Source organism: Pocillopora damicornis, chromosome 3 (genome assembly GCF_964200805.1).
Source record: "Pocillopora damicornis chromosome 3, jaPocDami1.2, whole genome shotgun sequence".
In the NCBI taxonomy this organism is placed as follows: Eukaryota; Metazoa; Cnidaria; class Anthozoa; order Scleractinia; family Pocilloporidae; genus Pocillopora; species Pocillopora damicornis.
In genome coordinates this window covers 24,083,040-24,098,301 of record NC_142672.1, presented here as the reverse complement: position 1 = coordinate 24,098,301, position 15,262 = coordinate 24,083,040, and the positions used below count along the sequence as shown (strand labels likewise).

General features: G+C 36.3%; 3 protein-coding genes across 3 annotated transcripts; all 3 read right to left on the bottom strand.

Annotated features, from left to right (window-relative positions):
* Window positions 1-104: 104 nt before the first annotated feature.
* LOC113683170 (pleckstrin homology domain-containing family F member 2) lies at window positions 105-9,548 on the bottom strand. Its single transcript, XM_027200384.2, has 9 exons — window positions 9,456-9,548; window positions 8,779-8,843; window positions 7,542-7,679; window positions 7,011-7,074; window positions 5,837-5,962; window positions 4,776-4,882; window positions 4,324-4,483; window positions 3,290-3,417; window positions 105-2,374 (listed from the first exon to the last, which is right to left on the bottom strand). Exons 1-9 carry the CDS (start codon window positions 9,469-9,471, stop codon window positions 2,291-2,293), a joined length of 888 nt encoding a protein of 295 aa, XP_027056185.2. The 5' UTR covers window positions 9,472-9,548; the 3' UTR covers window positions 105-2,290.
* Window positions 9,549-10,280: 732 nt separating this feature from the next.
* LOC113683172 (von Hippel-Lindau disease tumor suppressor) lies at window positions 10,281-12,274 on the bottom strand. The gene is made up of 2 exons (XM_027200386.2): window positions 11,788-12,274; window positions 10,281-10,943 (listed from the first exon to the last, which is right to left on the bottom strand). Exons 1-2 carry the CDS (start codon window positions 12,257-12,259, stop codon window positions 10,825-10,827), a joined length of 591 nt encoding a protein of 196 aa, XP_027056187.2. The 5' UTR covers window positions 12,260-12,274; the 3' UTR covers window positions 10,281-10,824.
* A 96-nt stretch (window positions 12,275-12,370) lies between these two features.
* Window positions 12,371-15,072, bottom strand: LOC149048955 (uncharacterized). Its single transcript, XM_089200566.1, has 5 exons — window positions 14,941-15,072; window positions 14,414-14,484; window positions 13,834-13,936; window positions 13,408-13,531; window positions 12,371-12,648 (listed from the first exon to the last, which is right to left on the bottom strand). The coding sequence occupies exons 1-5, from the start codon at window positions 15,011-15,013 to the stop codon at window positions 12,516-12,518; spliced, it is 504 nt and encodes a 167-aa protein (XP_089056692.1). The 5' UTR covers window positions 15,014-15,072; the 3' UTR covers window positions 12,371-12,515.
* Between the last annotated feature and the right edge of the window lie 190 nt (window positions 15,073-15,262).

The window sequence follows — 15,262 nt, the reverse complement described above, 5'->3', positions numbered from 1 at the left end:
ATATATATATATACATATTTAACATATATAAACATACATATACACAAGCACACATACAGGCCACCCAACAAAAGATTTTTAAGAGACATAACACAGAAACAAAATTGTTTTCATACTCAAGTGAGATGCGGTTTATTTGAAAAACTAGCTACGTAAATTTGTAATCAAAATTTCTCAATTCTATATAACTATTAAAATAGTGTTAATATTTGCAACAATACTAGTATCAGAGATGATTCAAAATAAACAATTGCTATACAAACGGGCAACAACGCCGTTCTTGGCTGACATTCATTGTATCAGAATTCAGTCAACATTCAAAATTAGTTTTAAACATTGGAATTGTAGTCACGACAAGTTATTCATTACCATGCAACATTTGACAACCTTTAAGATAAACAAGATCAGTAACATGCAGGACAACCAAACCTTGACCCTTGATGTACCTTCAGAGCAGTTTTTAAGCATTTAATTCCCAAGTTTTGATCGTTAATTCTCCCCTCTAGCTTCTACACACTTCCTTGTAAACTAGTTATGAGAGCATGGCGCTACAACAAGATAGAAGCTTCTACCTGAAAAGTTTGAATAGTCTCATTACCTGTTTGCTGAATGATGTATGGATATTATTAGGGAGAAGTTTCATGCTAATTACTTTTGGGAGTTAAACGGTTAATTAGGTGTGAAAACATTGGAAACCAATTGAAAGTAATCAAACTATCAATCAGAACAAAGCTTAACATTGTCATTAACCAATGAGAACTCGTAGTAAAAAAAGGCAACCAGCCTGACGTACAGGAAAACACAAGTGACCAAGTTGGGATTGCTGTTGGTTGCTCTTTCAACAATCACTTCAAAACTGCCTATCTTGCTTTGATAACCATGCGTTGTATTTATTATCATTTACATTTAAGCACATGAAAAAATTAATTGTAGTGAGTAAAGCATTTGTGGAATGTCATTTAGGTGATTTCTTATCAATAACTGAGTGTGTATAATTACAAAAAGTTGATTTGAGAATTTGCTTCTGGAGTTTCAGCTAAAAAAATACATTTATCATTTGAATTGTGATACTTTTGACACAAACATTTAAAACAGTATTTGTTCTATTCTTATCTCTATTAGAAAGCTTCATTGTGACAAAACTTAGAATTGTTACAATTCAGGTCTTTGTACAGATTCTTTTGAACTTCATTGGCTGCAGAAAAAACTTTGGTCTTTGCTCTATTTAACTACATATCACCCCTAAAAATACAGACCACAGTGAATCCTGTCTTAACCCATTACACCCTAACATCAGAATGCATATTCTCCATACTGTTCTCTATACATTTCCCAAGGTGTCAGCAAGAAGAATTTGTTCAACAATCAAGAGCTTCTTTAGTTGGTGATCATTTCCTTTATTCTCATGACCTTTGTGTTTGATTTCAGAAGTGATATTGTAGGGAGAAACTAGATGCAAGGCACTCTGAGGGTTAACGGGCTAAGCAGACACCTAGAGTTAACAGAGCTTAAGTGGCCTTCGTAGAAGTGTTTTTTTTTTTTTCATTCAAGTCCCTTGGAACAAAGCATGAGGGAAAAGTATAGCCCAGTATTGACTAAATACAGGATCTCTTCTTATCCCCTTTTACTCCAAAGAATGATCAACACATAACCTCTACGCACAATCTCCATATTATGTCAAGAAAGCAGGTACTGAGAATTGATTGGTCAGCCCTAAAAATTATATTGATAAATAATCCCCTCTTATTACATGTAATTAATGAAAGTATAGGAATGCTATACATAAAGGACAGATCATAAATCCTATTTTGGGAGAAAAGGGTTATTTGAACTTTTTGTCTAACTGTAGTTTTGAATCATTTCTTGCAGGAAACATTGGGGTTCTCTATGGCTTTTTTCTGCTTAATGCATGTTTCACTGTTATGGGAAAAAAGCCTAGAGGCTTTGCTGCAATTCTTGTACTGAAGATCCCTCATTGAGGGCCAATTGTCCTGTGATTCCAATCTTTAAAGTAAACTAAGAGGGGTAAGCATGTACTGCACCAGCAGGAAAAAGGGATGCCTTGAAAATTGTCTCTGATTTTTCCCATCCACAAAGGACACATTGTCCAATTCACTAAAATAAAAGTTTGTAATGTAACTTTGAAATGATTGGCTTTCCTTTGGTTCATGGATGTAATTATATATATCTGTAAATAACCATATTTTAAAAAAACTTCTTCCACATTGAAGTATGCTTCCTTTTCATTGATAAACATCTCAGCTCTCAAATCCTTAATTTTGGTGCAGCATCATACTTTATTTGAGTTGGGTTCTGCATATCCACTGTCCACCTCCCCCTTAGCAGGCACCTGATTGCCTTGGTAAAATGTAGGCTAAAAAAAAAAAAAAGGAAAATTTTATTAAAAATTGACCCAAACTGACTCTACTGATTGGTCATGCAAGAAGGGTTGCCATGAGTTACAATTAATGACATATAAATTACTGTAAGGTCCAAGATTTTCTTTGAGGGTTTACCAAAGATTGATGATGAGAAGCACATGGTGTCAAGTATCAATTGTTGCAGTCAGTCTACCTAATTATGTTACTTAGCCCTTTCACTCCCACAAGTGACCACGACAGAATTTCTCCTTACAATATCAATATAATATCAAGCAGGCAGGTGACTAGAATAGAGAAGAATATCAATCATGGGATCATTAGTTGATCCAATACCAAATTCTCTGAACTAACATCATAAGAATTGTAAGGCAGATAGTAAGGCGAATTACAAATTAGATCTTGGAAGTGAAAGGGTTAAATAACATTTTGACTTGAAACTTAATTCCAGAATGAAGGAAGGATTAAGCGTGTGAGTTTCTGCCACACAACGACAATCATTCACTGATTTTCATGACTTGATATTTTTCCTTTTTCTTCCTTGATTCCAAAATAAATATTGACACAAATACATTATGCCAATTCCTACACTTCATTTGAAAAAAATAAGTCTGATATTTTTCAGTCATAAAATTTCTTATTTTAAAACTGCCTGCCATTAACAGATCAAATTAAAGTCAAGAGTCATTAGGGACCTGAATCAAGATAAAAAATTAAGTCAACCACTTCCTCATTGAAATGTCAGACTAATTTTGAAATTCAGGCTCAAAATTGCCTCGGCAAATTTTTACCAAAAATTCAATGGGAGTTGCATCAGAACAGGAAAATATATTCATCTCATGGTGCAATTTAACATCTTAAAAAATTAAGCCTGATAAATAAAGAAAATATCATTATTTTCTTCCACTGACCGTGGTAGGTACTTGATACTCTGATGCGGCAGGATTCTCAGAAGGAGCCTCTTCGTCATCTGAGTTCTCCTCTCCTGATGATGTTTCGTCTCCTTCTTTTTCTGCTTTTCGTGGTGGAGTAGGAGCAGCTTGAAAAATGACATAATTATAGTTAATGGTTGTAGATTGCTTTGTAAAAGATGCATTGATGTGTTAACATGAATCCAATTGTCTGTTTCTTCACTTTTTAGTCTTCAATGTGACAGGGTGAAATTTTCACTTGTGATATATTTAGCACAATGACTTGGTGCAACCCAACAATTCACTGCTACATGTAGTTCAATCAAACACAGTCAAACCTTACTCATGATGGGGAGAAAATCATTGTGTGTACATCACACATTAAAAACCTACTGTGTACTATAATTGTAATGTTCACTTCAAATCTCAACCATTCTTTGTGCATGTTATACTGCTTTAAATCGACTAAAGACAGCCACAGCAGTAAGTAACTCAGTCAGTGAGCTTAGGGTTAATTCAGTCCTTCTCCAGCAAACATCTTAGTCTGTCAGTCAGTCAGTTAGTCAGGTAGGCAGACAGACAGACAGACAGTCCAAGAGACAGACAGACATAAGCAAGTTACAAAGAGAGTCAAATGACCCTTCTTCAACATAACTTTCAGGACTAACATAAAAAAAATGAATCACTGTGTAATATACAACCCACAACAAGAAAAGACGACCCAAATTGTACATATGAAATGTTTCAAGTTAATTCAACCCATATTATGGAAGAAATGACATTATGAAGTTGTTTATCATATAATATTACAAATACTCCTATATATACATCATGCATAATTGTATGCCTGTGATTCACACTTTTTGTTTTGGCTGAAACATGGCCTGGTCAGGTGATATTATGCATGATCACCAAATAAAGCTTTCCTCATTTATCGGCTGGTAAAAATTCCCTCTGCAGTTTAACATCCACTGTTTTCCTTTTCAGTTGCCACTACATAAAAAAACAATTGAAACAAACCACATTCAACTTACTTTTTTTCTTTGATTCTTGATCTGACTGGGTCTTGCCACTTGATAAAACATTATAGCAGTTGTCACACACTCGCAGTGGTTTTGAAGACTGAGCAGGGAGGAGGAACTTCTTGGTGGAACAGTTACCACAAACAACTCCACCACACTTCCGACAGTGGTGCTGTGTCAAGCAATCAAAAAAAAAAAAGGTAAGAAAATTTGCAATAGCAGGTCAGGGCAATTTGAGAGGAAAAATTGTATTAGGAAGAAAAAACTAGCATAAAAAAAGTGAAAATGTGATGAAATGCTTATGGACTGAAAAAAGTCAGGCCTTGCCATAAAATGTTTCGCTCTTGCAATTAATGCAGGCACTTAACTACATGCGGTGGGTAGCATATGACCTGAAGCCAAGTCTTTTCCTGTCCAGCCCTCTCATTCAGTCAATAAGTACAAATCAGTCATGCAACACTTACCCTTCTATTTAATGCAGTGAACTTGCTCTTGAAACAGTGCATGCAAGTGGATGCCTCACTATCTGGAACCCAGACTGCAGCGTGTTCCGTGGTTCCCTTCTTTCCAGCTAGAACGAGATAATTAAACAAAAAAAAGGAACTTGAATAAGAAACAAAGGTTGAGACTGAGTTTCTGGTAACAAAACACCCCTTTTTAACCCTTTACACCCTAACATCAGTATGCATATTTTCCATACTGTTTTCATACATTTCTCACAGTGCTAACAAGGAGAATTTATTTAACAATCAGGAGCTTTTTTTAGTTGGTGATCATTTCCTTTATTCTCGTAACCTTAATGTTTGATTCAAGGGTGATAGAGTAAGAGGAAGTTAGATGTTAATCACTCTTAGAGGTTAAAAGGTTAAGAAACACCATTAAACAGTCAGCTTAAAATATGGTTCATTCATGGCAATTGTTTCATCCATGACCATTGTTTCCTGAAACCCTCACATTCCATTATTATTATATACAGGCCTGTGGTTAAAAACAAGTTTACTATGGGTAAATGTTGCAAGTCTGTACACAATAAGATTCTACATAAAAACATGACATGATTGTATATTATTTTATGCAGTCTGCACGGAAGGTGAGGCTGATTCCAGACTCAAGAGATTACCTTGTCCCATTATAATCATTATATAATAGCCTTTAGTTATAAACAAATTTACTGCAGGTCATGTTGCAAGTCTGTACACAATAAGATTCTACATGAAAGCATAATATGATTGTATTTCATTTTAAGCAGTCTACACATAAGGAAAGGCTGATTCCAGACTCTTGTTGACTATGTAAAAAATATGGTAACTTGTTTGAGCCTGGGGGTAACATTTAAACACATGGCCCTATCATCCGCATGAGAGTTGCTTGGGAAGCGATGCTGATAGCGGTGACTGACATTTTGATGGCCTATGTTAGTCACTACTGCAACAACAGTCCATCTCAGAACTGCTCTCATGTGGATGAGCAGATGACACAATTAAATTTGTACAAACTGTTCAATAACTAAAGCGCTCATTCTCACTTTTTGCCAACAAGTCCTGAATGCACTTGTTGATGTGTGCCATCCATTCAGCTTTTTCAGTCCTTGTAGCAGCATACACTGCAAATGACTTCTTTGCACTAATGATTTGCCAACCATTCTTTAAATCTAGAAGGCAAGCACACTGAGTAATAAACAGTGGGGCATCAAAAGTAATCCAGGTTTGCAATGGTTTTGTTTTATTGTACTGTCTGATCAGTAATGGCAATAGGACTGAGTGGAATCCAATTTGGTCTTTCACCCATTACACCCCACACTGTAACATCAGTATGCATATTCTCCGCACTGTTCTCTATACTTTCCATCAGTTCTGACCAGGAGAAGTTTTTGGATAATCTTAAATTGGTGATCATTTCTTTTATTCTCATGAACTTTACATTTGATTCAAAGGTGATATTGTAAGGAGAAATTAGTAGCCAGTCACTCTTGGGGGATAAAGGGCCAACCACACAGTCAAGTGATTAACAAAATCAGATGTGTGACTTGTTTACAGACAGAATAAGACAACATGAAGTCCTGTTACCATTTAATCAAAACTATGACTAAATTTGAGACACAAACAAGCCATTGGTTATACTTTTTTATAAAAAAAAAAAACAACAGTTGACAAGACAAAAAAATTGACCACAGCACATCTACATGATGCATGCTTTCCAGTAACACAGGCATGATGTGCATTTTCCAATTACATTGTCCAGTTAGTACTCTATTGGGGCTGGTGATAACAAATCAAATTCAGGAATTTTCCCAGAGTTATGATTTTTAACAAAAACTTTTGCTCCCCTCCTAATCAAGCACTTCAGACTATAACTTTTGCTTGTTTTTATTTTGAATTATAACTGGTTCATTATAATATCTTCCTTAGTTTTGACTGACCACTTTTATTAATGTTTTGACAGTCATTAACATTTTTAAAAGGAAGGTAAGTGTGTATGATGGCATCCCCCCATTATAGACATAGTTAAACTTACTAGCTTCCCTCATAGACATATCAACCTGCAAAAATGTGCTATAAATAGATGAACTTAACAACTGCAGGGTTTTATTCTGATATCATATCAAATAATATTTCAACTACTTATTCACCAGGCAAAATACAATAGCAAAAGGATTGAATTTCTGATCAGAACATGGGTTACAACATAACAGTACTCACTTCCATCATCATCCAAGGATTGCAGTTTGATATCTTCCAGTGGGATTATATGCTGTTTATTGTACTGAAAAGAAAGTCAAATCACTATTAACCCTTTACACCCTAACATCAGTGTCCATATTCTCCACACTGCCCTTTATACTTTCCCTAAGATGCTGACGAGGAGAATTGGAGAATTGTTTACCAGTCAAAAGCTTCTTTCGTCGGTGATCATTTCCTTTATTCTCAAGATCTTAACATGTGATTCAGGGGTGATATTGTAAGGAGAAATTCCATACTAGTCACTCTCGGGGTTTAAAGAGTTAATGTCTTGTGAATTTAGCAAATAGTTCATACTTGAATAGCCTTTTAAATGATAATTGCCCAACTAATTTAAAAAAAGTTCTAGCTTGGAGAATACAAAATGAAATAATGACAAGCTTGCATTTAGAAATGTAATGTAACCTTCACAACCTTTTATTTGAGACAAAAAACAAAAAGCTTGCCCTTTGCTCTTTACATTTAGAAAAATTCAATGTAAACCTTGATTACCTTCTTCTTGTTAATGACAATATTTCCATAAACAAGGATGTCATTAAACAGAAAAAACTGACGTGGTTTAGGCTTCTTGCGGCACAGTTTAGTTAATACACCTTCACCAACCAGTACTCTTCCTGGAACCAATAATGGCTAAAGAATAGAAATTAGAGAAAAAAAATTAGAAATAAACATTAAATGTTGGGAGCATTCTGAGTTCTTTTTCTCTGAGTATCCTTGTATCATTCACTGACAGAATAACAACATCTTTCTCTTTACCCTTTATATCCCAGAAGTGATTAACACGTAACTTCTCCCTGCAATATCTATACATTTTCTAGACAACAGTTAATGAGAATACTAAATATTTATCAGGAAGAAGTTTTTGTCTTGATCTTACACCTAATTCACATCACTAACTTACAAGGAATTGTGTGACAGCAAGAGGAGAGAATTAACAATCAGATCTTGGGAGTTAAAGGGTTAAATCATCAAGCTTAAAATTTACCACCATCATTTACATAATCATAATGCAGAAGCATCACATATTGATAATCCTATTCTAGTAGTATGCAGGAAGTTTTTCACCATGGACCGAGTTAAATGGCCTAGCCTGTCACAAATCTCCCATAGCTCTGTGGAAGAGCATCTTAAATATTAATCAGAAGGTTTTTTGTAGGTTTGACTCCTATTGGAAGTACTTGGAGTTCTTTTCTCTAAGTATGCCAATTTCATTGACTGATTAACATCACCTTTCAAACATTTATTGTGTCATGCTTCCGTAAACAGACAATACACTTCATGTGTGCACATTTTTATTAGGACTAGTGGGTTTATTTCATCTAGGAAAAAAAGTCAACAAGTATGTTTTCCATTTATGAATACCATTGACTGATGAGTATTACTTTTGACTGCTCATAACAGGAAATTGTGTCTAATTTGGTCTGTAATTCTAGTTTACTAATAGTAAACAATAAGTAAGACTTCTGCTTTGTGGTCATCCAGTTCTGGTATTCATACATCAAATAGGAAAATGCCATACTGAACTCTTGTCTGTTCTATTACCAGTATTAATTTCCAAATTTCAAGATCCATCCTACTAAATTTTAATCAAGTCATAACATGATTACAAATGCATGCCTATTATTAATGCACGTTAAGGTCAAACCAAAGTTATGAGAAAGAGCAGTCTACTATACATATTCAAATCACAAGGACCAAAACAACATCAGGACATGATCTGCATACTTACTTGTCCAGATGCTCCAAAACAACTTTCCACATTGGTAATTCTTCTCTCGTTGGCCTCTGTATTGGCTGAAATTATCACACATACAATATTTTAAAAGCATTAAGGAGAGACAATTAAGACGACATAAACACCACAGGTCGGTTGTTTCAATAGCGATCTGTAGCCTTAAGCGATTGATTAAATTTTATGGGTACACTGTGATACCTTTCTACAAACAAATCATTTAAATGAAGGAAATGCTACTTAGACTCTTCAGGTAATGAAACATATCCAAACTCCAATATTTAATAAGTCTATAATTTCGTCTAATATGGTGGTTTCACCCTTTCCCAATCCCACTGCACACCTCCTTCATAAAAATAAGCCATTGTTCCCTCTCTGCCACGATCGACTAATTTGCTGAGCGAAAGGCAATATCATGAAACAACCTCATCCGAAAGCTTACTGACACTTACACGCAGAATTAAGCTAGCATGACATGCATGGCTGAGAACTGTCAGGCCGCCATTCACATCAAAAGTCGTACTCAAATATAGACAATCGAAAGTATTTCACACAATGAAAATGCCCATCATCAAAAAAGATCGAAAGTTAAGGAAGTATTAAACCCTGATGAGGTTTTTTCAGGAAACCCCGTCCTAAAAATAACCGAAAAACGTTACAATTCCTTCACATACCTAATCGGTCCACCATCTTGGCTCTAAGATCATACAGTGGATCCAAATCACGTGGTCATGAAGCAATCATGATTGGTGGGTGGATATTCGATATTTCGTCACGAGAGGAACAAAGTGACGAGGGGGAGGGTCTCAAATATCTACAATGCCATTTAAGGTAACAAAATTAATTTTCTACCGCACATGTAGCTCATTGCTAAAAGCAGTGAGTTGAAAGCACTCACAAGAGGTCATCAGTCTATCACAACTAGACTGAGACCCAGGGAGCCTTAAAACTTGAGTTACTCAGGCTGGTCCAGACCCTAGTTGACTTTACAAGCAAAAGTTTATTTATCTCCTTTGATTCTTCAAAAATTATCAAATAATTTGATACTAAAACAAAAACATCCTTTGAAAATAAGGGAATCAGCCCTAAAATTCATTAGTGTGACCCCAGACCAACACAACTTCCTTCAGGTAATGTAAACAATTTTTTTAACTTGCATAATGGCATCCTCCTCTGGTGAAAAAACCTCCAAGATTGAGGGGGAAATGGTGAGGACACAAAAGCATTGCATACGTATCATATCCTGGGTCAGGGTCTTCTTAAGGGAGGGGAGGGGAGGGGAGGGAGACAATTACATGGGTGGGAGTGTAAGGTCTACATGTGACACTGACAATCATTTTAATCTAATTCTAAAAATTCAGACCCAACACGAAAGAAGCAGTATGAAGAGAGGAGAGGGGAAGGGGGAAAGATTTAATGCTCTTATCAAAAGGATAAACTTATAAGTTCAACAGCACATACCCAATAGAATTATTCTACCACAGAGAAGAGTTCTAAACTTTTTCTAAGACAGGAATCTGCTTATATTTGATTCATGACCTGCTAGGTGTGTGCAAGCTATTTTCAAAGAAATAAGTCCCATGCTATTGCTAACCAAATGCAGTAGCATCAGCAGTCTTGGAAAATGACAGAATTTTGTTTGTGACTTGTTAGCAATTTGTGTGAACCAATACAATATCCCCACAAGATTGTGGCTTCTCATAGAAACATTAAATTCAATTCTTATTTGAAAGTCAACCCATTTATTAATTCTACATGTAGTGATATGATTTACATGCTGTGATTTGTCACAGTTTTACACTTGGTAAAAATTTTTTTTCAACCACCACATGGAAGAGTAAGCATATACCTTGCAGGTAAGACATCAGTGGATTTTTAATCATAAATAAATGGTTATGGTTCCAGTGTCTAGCACTCTCCAATCCTAAACACAACCTTTACCAAACTGCACCTGTTTGCTGTATTTTCATGTTTTAGAAAGTGTTTTTTTATTTTTTTTTTATGCGTGATATAATGGGAAAAATTAAGTAGTCTATAAGTGGATCATGAAACATTCTGCAAAATCTCATTGAGAATAGGCTGTGGCAGGGGTAACTTCCTGATGTTCTGTGATAAAACAATCTTCCTAAGGAACCTCATGCAGTACTCCTCCAGACTGTACACTACCGAGTAATCAAAACATTCAATTATTAAAGACAACAATAATTATATTTTTTAAAAGTGTATCCATATGAAAAATGGTTCTTCACCACATACTACCTGATACAATTTTTAAGAGAGTAATACCCACAAATTAAATCATAGGAGCCAAGCTAAAATTCCCAGGCATGTAATGTGGAAACATTTTCCTGTTTTCATCAATTATAAAAATTTTCCCAGTCAATTCATAATTGGGTAGAATATAAGTGTTTTAACCCTTTAACTCCCACTTCAAATGTGTAATTCTCCTTACTGTCAACCATGCAATTCTTATAATGTTAGTTCATAGAATTAAGTATTGGATCAACTAATTTTTCCCAAATTAATATTTTTCTTTATTCTCCTCATTTATCTGGTTGATACTGTATTAATACTGTAAGGAGAAATTCTGTCTTGGTCACTCGTGAGAGTCAAAGGGTTAAAAGATCTTGTTATCTTTGATAGAGTCCATCCATGTACAGTGTACTGTACGACTGGAAGGGCACGGGGAGGTTTCCAAGTAAATCTGTCAGTTTGGAGCAAAAAGGAACTTAACAATTGCCCCTCGCAAAAGCCACCAATAGGAAAACAGTACGGTATATCTCTTAATTTTTAAACCGACATCATCCTCAAAGGCATGCACTCCATAACACAACCCCTCTACAGCTATCAATAGCCCGATTATCTCGTCTAGACTTTGTAACGATTACAAGCTACAGATGCATTACTCCAGAAGATTGCTGTCTATTACTCTCTTGCTCTTCCATACAATATTTTCAATTAACAGGTACGTCCGAGGGAAGCTAAAAATTGCGAACAACAACTAACCTGGTGTTGTTATGTTTATTTCCGCTCTAGAAGCATAGAATCTTCGGGTATCATAGTCTACTCCCCGTATAACAGGCTCGTCGGGAAAAAATGTTTCCTTGAAGTTCAGTAACAGCCTTTCATTCGTTTCTTCGTCCACTGCAATCCAAGGATGTGTCACATATGTGTTCATTTTAAGGCGATTGTTCGTTCGACTCTCAATGGTGGCAAATAACTGTTCTTCACCACTGTAATTGAACCATTTCAAATTGACTCTTCGTCCTGTGTGATTTATGAATAGCACTGGCGATACGATTCTGTTGTGTAACGATTTAAGAGGACGCTCGGAAACTTCCCCTTCTCTGTCATCCATTTGAAAAAGAATCGAGGTGTTAGAGCACTTGAAATTGGAGCATTCTGATCGGCACGACTTCAGAGGACATCGTTCAGATGTTTTGAAAGATGTTTCCTTGAAATTCTGATGAGCTGTCATGAACAAAGACTTTGTCATGTAGCTGACATTGTTGTGTCCCGGAGGTATCTGTCATGCATGATTGCGTGACAAGCTAAAAACACATAACCATGATAATAAACAAATCCAGGCTTTAAGAGATAAAAATGTTTATTTCAAGATGTTGCAACACTCACACTCACACATTATTACAAGGATGTATATCTTCCTTTTTAAAAATATGAAAATTAAACAGATGAAAATCAAAATGATTAGCACACGTATTAACCAGTTAAGGTTATTTTCGTTTCCCATGGGTTCTTCTTCCACCATTGCTTTGGCTTCCCGCAATCAAGTCTTCCTTTGGATTCTTCTGCCAAGTTCTTACAAAATCAGTCTTTGATCCTTTTAATTTGCGGAGTTTTAGCTCCCTTGTAAAATAAGACATAAGAAAAGGTTTAACCAGTGAGATAAGGATATATTTCACCGTTGTTGACTTCACATTTTCTTCACTGAGGAAAATAAATTTCTTTGAAATGCCACCTCGTCGACAAAAGAAAACGAACAATAAGTGTTTTTTACAACTTGGGGCCATTCAACGATAAATAGTTCGAAGTCATTTTTTTAACTTTTCATTATTCATTTATTTTTCATGTATCTATTTATCTTATCCGATATGGATGTTTAGATAGCTGCCACTTTACCGATAAGGGAACTAAGAATTTTTGCAAGAATACTAACAACTCAGCGTTTTAATTCTGGTGAATCTTCAGATCATGAGAGAAAGGTATTGACATTTTTTCATTAAAAAGGAGAAAATATAAGAAAATAAACGAGGAGTGTTTTTCATTTCGCAAAACACGTTTCGACTTCCCTGTATGACACCAGCAGTTGTATACAATTCGATACATTAGACGTGCCTTACATAGTAACAAGTGCTCTTTCTTGCACTTTAGGAATTATGCCAAACCACTGATTCTACCTTTGAGGAACAATCCATTTGCATTTGTGGTGTGTTCGGTGGACGTTTCATAGCAAACTCGTTGTCAGGGTCCTCTCTCTTAGCGAGGACCCTTGGAACGAGAGTGATCTTATAGCAGACATAGCGAAATGGGAGTAGGGTTGGGGACAATGAGGAATGGAATGGTACAAGACCTCCAGTGGCTCTTACGTTCATCGACTGCACTTACTCGTAGAAGCTTTTCTTGATAGCACTACGAAACATTTGCAGACTACCAACTGACATCTTAATGATCACCAAAATGTTACCAATCATGTTTAAATGCTGCCGACGCAGTTCCTCTCGTGTGAAACCTGCCAGGGAATTACATGACAGCTCAACCCTTACCCGTGTATCATCATCATCAACACTATCACTGGTATCGTCATCGTGATTATTATGATCATCATCATCATCATCATTATTATCACTACCATTATCATCATCAAATTTTGAATTAAGTCCGATCGCCTCAAGTTTCATAGAAAAAAGAACACACCAGAAGTTTTCAAGAAGAAAGTCATGCGAAATTCAAGCTTTCTCAACGAAAAACGTACACCTGTACATGAACACTTAATAATTTTGAACTTCTGAAGTTCTTTTGTCTTGAGCTAACCTTGTTTTCCATCAACTTCCTCGTCCAAAATGCATTTCAAAGTCCAATCGATTAAATCCTGTACATCATTCGTGTGATCCATAAACCATAAGTACGCAGTTTTCTGAATGATTAAAAAGAAGCATGAAATACTTCTGGATTGCAGTTTTTCAAACTGGAGAAGATTTCACATCATGCGGAAGGCATTGTTGATCTGAGGTCAAGGATATCTGATTGCATACACAGCAGAATAGACACACCAGTCAACTGTACTGAGAACTTATTAAAATATAGGCTACGAGCATTAATAGTGCTGCAGGACGTTCATTTCTCCGCCGCGTGGTAGATTTGAGACGATTCGGGGAGAAGTTTTTCGTGAGTTTAGCACTCATTATCAGTGAAAAAAATCAATGAACACTCAGCATACGCATTAACTTAATCGGATGCGCATGCTCAAGTTTATCACCTTCATGAGGTCGCTTATGGCAAACTAGAACTACATGTTACGCGCAAAAACCGGAACAGCAGGAAATATCCTTCACGACATCTTATTGGGCTAGAGAGGGATTCCGTCAACCTTGGAAATTAATCATGAACTTACTAAGGACACCCAGAAGGGTTGAACACTCTTCACGATGAGTCCTCGTAATTCTTTAGGATGTCCGTTTACGCCTTAAGAGAACAAGATAGAATGTGACAGTAATAAACTCGGGAAATGTGAAAACCACTAATGTTACCAGCCTCAGTTCATTGCTTTATTGATAAACTGAAACAGTTATAATTGTAAAAGTGGAACTATAGCGAAGGGGAGTGAAGGTGTGCAGCCCCAAGTTGACCACTGACTCAACCGATCTCGGTCTAAGACAGGTGCCTCCTAGATTCAGTTAACACTGACTCAATTGTTCTGGGCCCAAGGCAGTTGTAGTTTTTTTAGAGCATATAAACCTTGTACGGGTTTGCATAGGATTCAATGATCTTTCTCAGCTCCTGAAACAGAGCCAAGCCAGGAATCATTTGGAAATCGCGTTTATGGCGCTAATGGTCCATGCTCTTTGTCTACCTCAAACTTAAAAGTTGGTTTTTTTCTCTAAGAAATTAACTCTAAGAAAAAACGACGACGGTTCTTACCTGAGCCCACGCCGGGGAAAGAAGCAAGAAAAACGAGGCACAACAGCCCGCTCCAAATAAACACGAATCGCATTTCAACTTTGTCAATAAATTGCTCTCGATTTGCAAACAAAAATCGCAGACAAAATGTCAGAGCCATCAGAATGATGATTTTCAAATGATCACTTGCATGTCGTCACAAAAGACTTTTACTTCGAGCACGAGCGCGCGAGGCCTACTTCCTAGCGCATTCTAAGAATGCGTGCACTTCGTGCCATATCACTGGCTTTGAAACTGTTCGAGAATTTCCCTTGCGAATAGTTGTTGCTCTCAAGGAGGGAAA

Excerpts from the sequence above, each read along its gene's own strand:
- LOC113683172 (XM_027200386.2), bottom strand. The coding sequence starts at position 12,259 with ATGACAGCTCATCAGAATTTCAAGGAAACATCTTTCAAAACATCTGAA. Across the intron at positions 10,944-11,787 it reads AATAAACATAACAACACCAG|TGTACAGTCTGGAGGAGTAC; the intron begins GTTAGTTGTTGT and ends ATTACTCGGTAG.
- LOC149048955 (XM_089200566.1), bottom strand. The coding sequence starts at position 15,013 with ATGCGATTCGTGTTTATTTGGAGCGGGCTGTTGTGCCTCGTTTTTCTT. Across the intron at positions 14,485-14,940 it reads TTTCCCCGGCGTGGGCTCAG|GCGTAAACGGACATCCTAAA; the intron begins GTAAGAACCGTC and ends TGTTCTCTTAAG. Across the intron at positions 13,532-13,833 it reads GGAAGTTGATGGAAAACAAG|GTTTCACACGAGAGGAACTG; the intron begins GTTAGCTCAAGA and ends ATTCCCTGGCAG.
- LOC113683170 (XM_027200384.2), bottom strand. Across the intron at positions 4,883-5,836 it reads TCAGGACTTGTTGGCAAAAA|CTGGAAAGAAGGGAACCACG; the intron begins GTGAGAATGAGC and ends ATCTCGTTCTAG. Across the intron at positions 2,375-3,289 it reads AGTATCAAGTACCTACCACG|CCTACATTTTACCAAGGCAA; the intron begins GTCAGTGGAAGA and ends TTTTTTTTTTAG.